Source organism: Sphaeroforma arctica, assembly GCF_001186125.1.
Source record: "Sphaeroforma arctica JP610 unplaced genomic scaffold supercont1.2110, whole genome shotgun sequence".
NCBI classification, from domain to species: domain Eukaryota; class Ichthyosporea; order Ichthyophonida; genus Sphaeroforma; species Sphaeroforma arctica.
In genome coordinates this window covers 1-3749 of record NW_014038448.1, presented here as the reverse complement: position 1 = coordinate 3749, position 3749 = coordinate 1, and the positions used below count along the sequence as shown (strand labels likewise).

The 3749-nt window shown below is 38.7% G+C and overlaps 1 protein-coding gene across 1 annotated transcript; it reads right to left on the bottom strand.

Moving 5' to 3' along the window:
* Positions 1-2064: 2064 nt before the first annotated feature.
* On the bottom strand, positions 2065-2760 carry SARC_12163 (hypothetical protein; the record flags this gene model as incomplete). Its single annotated transcript, XM_014293735.1, has 1 exon — positions 2065-2760. A coding segment is annotated over one exon (696 nt), but the record flags the coding sequence as incomplete, so codon positions are not given.
* Positions 2761-3749: the final 989 nt, after the last annotated feature.

The window sequence follows — 3749 nt, the reverse complement described above, 5'->3', positions numbered from 1 at the left end:
ATATATATATATATATATATATATATATATATTGTAGTTGATGTTTGACATGTGTTACACTGAGTCCATATGATGCATGACACTGTGTCCACGTGACGTACCACCGTGAGTCATACGTGGCACGTGACGCTAAGTTTGTATGACATTTGTCTGCGAGTGGACGTGTGTGTACAATGGTGGTTTTGGAATGTGCATATTATACATAGAACTTGTTGGAATGTTGTAAACTATAGACTTACTTATTGTAAGCCAGTAGCATGCGCACATAAAGCTAAGTCTCTGCGATTGGATATGAGTATGTAAGCCACTTAAAGTTTAGACTTAAAACTGTAAAGTAGTGTAAAATATATAGGTGATGGCGACAGTAACCAGAAGGCAACGGTCGCCATCAGTACAGCCAGCAGTTAGTGTTCATAAGGAACTAACCTGTAATAGGTGCCATATGGGCGAGGGCTGGCGTATATAACTAGATACCATGAAGTGATCAGTCTTCATAGTTTCTAGGAGCTAATACACCTTTTTAATACTCAGTAAAAGTTACATACATTCAAGTTTGGATTCATATATATATATATATATATATCATACTTCAGGTAGTGAATAATATTATCACATTATCCCGGTCATTTGTATTCACCGCCTCAATTCATTCGGCGAATAACAAAAACGTACAAGTGTGAATTACATATAGCGTGATGACAGCCATACCAGCACCCACTGTCTACGCCTGTATACGTTCCGCACCCATGTCATTGATCATTCAAACATCTATATGTGCCTAGGTGTATGTTTGTCATAATACTTCACCAATCGTAACTATTCACTCACTTATGGCATGCACCATATATATATAGTAGTACTTACAAAGTAACACTGGTATACAAATATTCAAATACTAATATTAATGTAGTAACACTCATATACTCTTACTTATATACCAATACGTATAGACCAATACTTAAATAGTAATACTCATATACAAATACTTATATACTACTACTTTTATACCAATACTTCTATACTGCTACTTATATACCAAAACAATACTTAAATAGAAATACTCACTACTACTCATATACTACTACTTATATACAAATACTTGTATACTGATACTTATATACTACTAGTTGTATACCAATATGTATAAACTACTACTTAAATATCAATACTTATATCCAATATTTAAAAAGCAATACTCGTATACAAATCCTTAAATACTGATACTTATATACTACTTCTTACGTACCAATACATATATATAAATACTCATATACCAGTACTTATCTACCAATACCTACATACTATTCCTCATGTACCACTACTAATCTACCGTTACTTGTATACTAATACTTATCCACCAATACTCATACTATTCCTCATGTACCTGTACTTAACTACCATTACTTGTATACTAGTACTTAACTACCATTACTTGTATACTTATACTAGTACTTAACTACCATTACTTCACTACCATTACATAAGTACCATTACTTAAGTACCATTACTTAAGTACCATTACTTAACGACCATTACTTAACTACCAATACTTAACTACCATTACTTAACTACCATTACTTAACTACCATTACTTAATTATCATTACTTAACTACCAATACTTAACTACCATTTCTTAACTACCATTTCTTAACTACCATTACTTAACTATCATTACTTAACTACCATTACTTAACTACCATTACTTAATTATCATTACTTAACTACCATTACTGAACTACCATTACTTATCTACCATTACTTAACTACCATTACTTAACTACCATTACTTAACTACCAATATTTAACTACCATTACTTGTATACTAGTACTTAACTACCATTACTTTACTACCATTACTTCACTACCATTACATAAGTACCATTACTTAACTACCATTACTTAACGACCATTACTAAACTACCAATACTTAACTACCATTTCTTAACTACCATTACTTAACTACCATTACTTAACTACCATTACTTAACTATCATTACTTAACTACCATTACTGAACTACCATTACTTAACTACCATCACTTAACTACCAATACTTAACTACCATTACTTAACTACCATTACTTGTATACTAGTACTCACCGCCCCTATTTCCCCAGCCATGTGCACTCCCTCAGTGTAAGGGATGAGCCGTGTGTAGCTGTCTAGTTCTCTTTCCGACAGTGTCCATGACATCTGCCGCGTGTGCCTGTGATGCGCCCGATGTTCTGCGTCGCTCTCTCTCACTCCGCGTGTCTCCGTCGTCTCTCTCGTCTGTGTGCGTGTGTTGTGTGTGTCTGTGCTTGTACTCGTACTGTGTGGGCTCGCACCGGAGGGGTCGTTGCCTGCCATATGCTGGATGTCTCCCGTGTGTGTGTTCACATGTGTGTTCGTGTGTGTGTTCACATGTGCGTTTGTGTGTGTGCTTGTGTGCGTGCTTGTGTGCTTGTGTGTGTGTGTGTCAGTGCTATCAGCCCCCCCGTCGCTGCGAGTGTGTGCCGTAGTCCCCACCCCCTCACTCCCATCGCTGGCTGCGTCTGTTGTGCCTGTGTTCATAGTACCATCTCCCAGTGCATGTGTCTCCAGAGGTGCCTGGGTATCGGCTCCTGTCATGGGCGTGTAGGAGAGTGTATGCCCATGCGTGCTAGTATCTGTATTCACAGATAGGCCAGGCATATCGGTAGAGATTGTCCGTGCCCCGCGGTCCAGAATGAAATCGTGGTGCAGTCCTACGAGCAGGAAGGGCCGGTTGGACGTGATGATCTGCAGAACAACAGGGGCCATTCAATATACACCGTTCAATGGGCCGGTCAGTAATGGGATTGTGGGGAAGGCAAGGTAACAGTACAGCGTATATGCACGTGTCTGTATATATTGTAACCTTAAATCTGTAACCCTATGAAACTCATCGTCCCGCAGAAACCCCCAATATAGTCATTTTATCCAACAGCCAATCACAAGATTGCGTTGGCTGCTGAAGCTGTAATGATGGCAGCAGCTCTTTGTTTCTGCCCCACAAATTCAAGGCCACACACTAAAAGGTTTATGTTACACGCTGCATATACGCACACAACATAGAGGGTGATGTTGGGTGCCTATACATACAGCTGATACTGTTTTATCTACCTTTCATCTACCGATGGACAGCTCCATCACATAGGGTAATCCACACCATAAACCCTAATCCCTATTTATTTTTTTGCTGTGAAGTGTGCGTTCGATAGTATGTGAGGTTGCAGACTACGAAGAAGTTTAACTGAAACACTTGCCAGCCACAGACTCTGATATGATGGGAAATGGGTAGATATATAGCCACACTCACTCCTGACAACCAATAAAATACCGCACATCAATAACTGAAAACCAATAAAATTTCTCACATTAATAGCTGACAACGAGTAGAATCCCTCACATCAATAACTGACAACCAAAAACATCTCACACAAAACCAATTGCCACTCTATACCTCGGGTGCGAGCGTGTTACAAGCAAAGGTGTACGAGTCTCTGTCTGTGAGGTTAAAGCACAGCAAGTGCACATCGGCCATCTGCAGTCCCATCTGACGGAAGTAGCTCCACTCCAGACCCATCCCCATGGTAACGTCCATGAGATTGAGGTTGACCTTGTGCCTATATATCAGTAAAATTTAAGGATAAGAGCAATGTTTGATCTCTGGCCCCACATAGACAGGGATATATATATATATATCATACATATATATATACCAATATATATAAATATATATTAATATA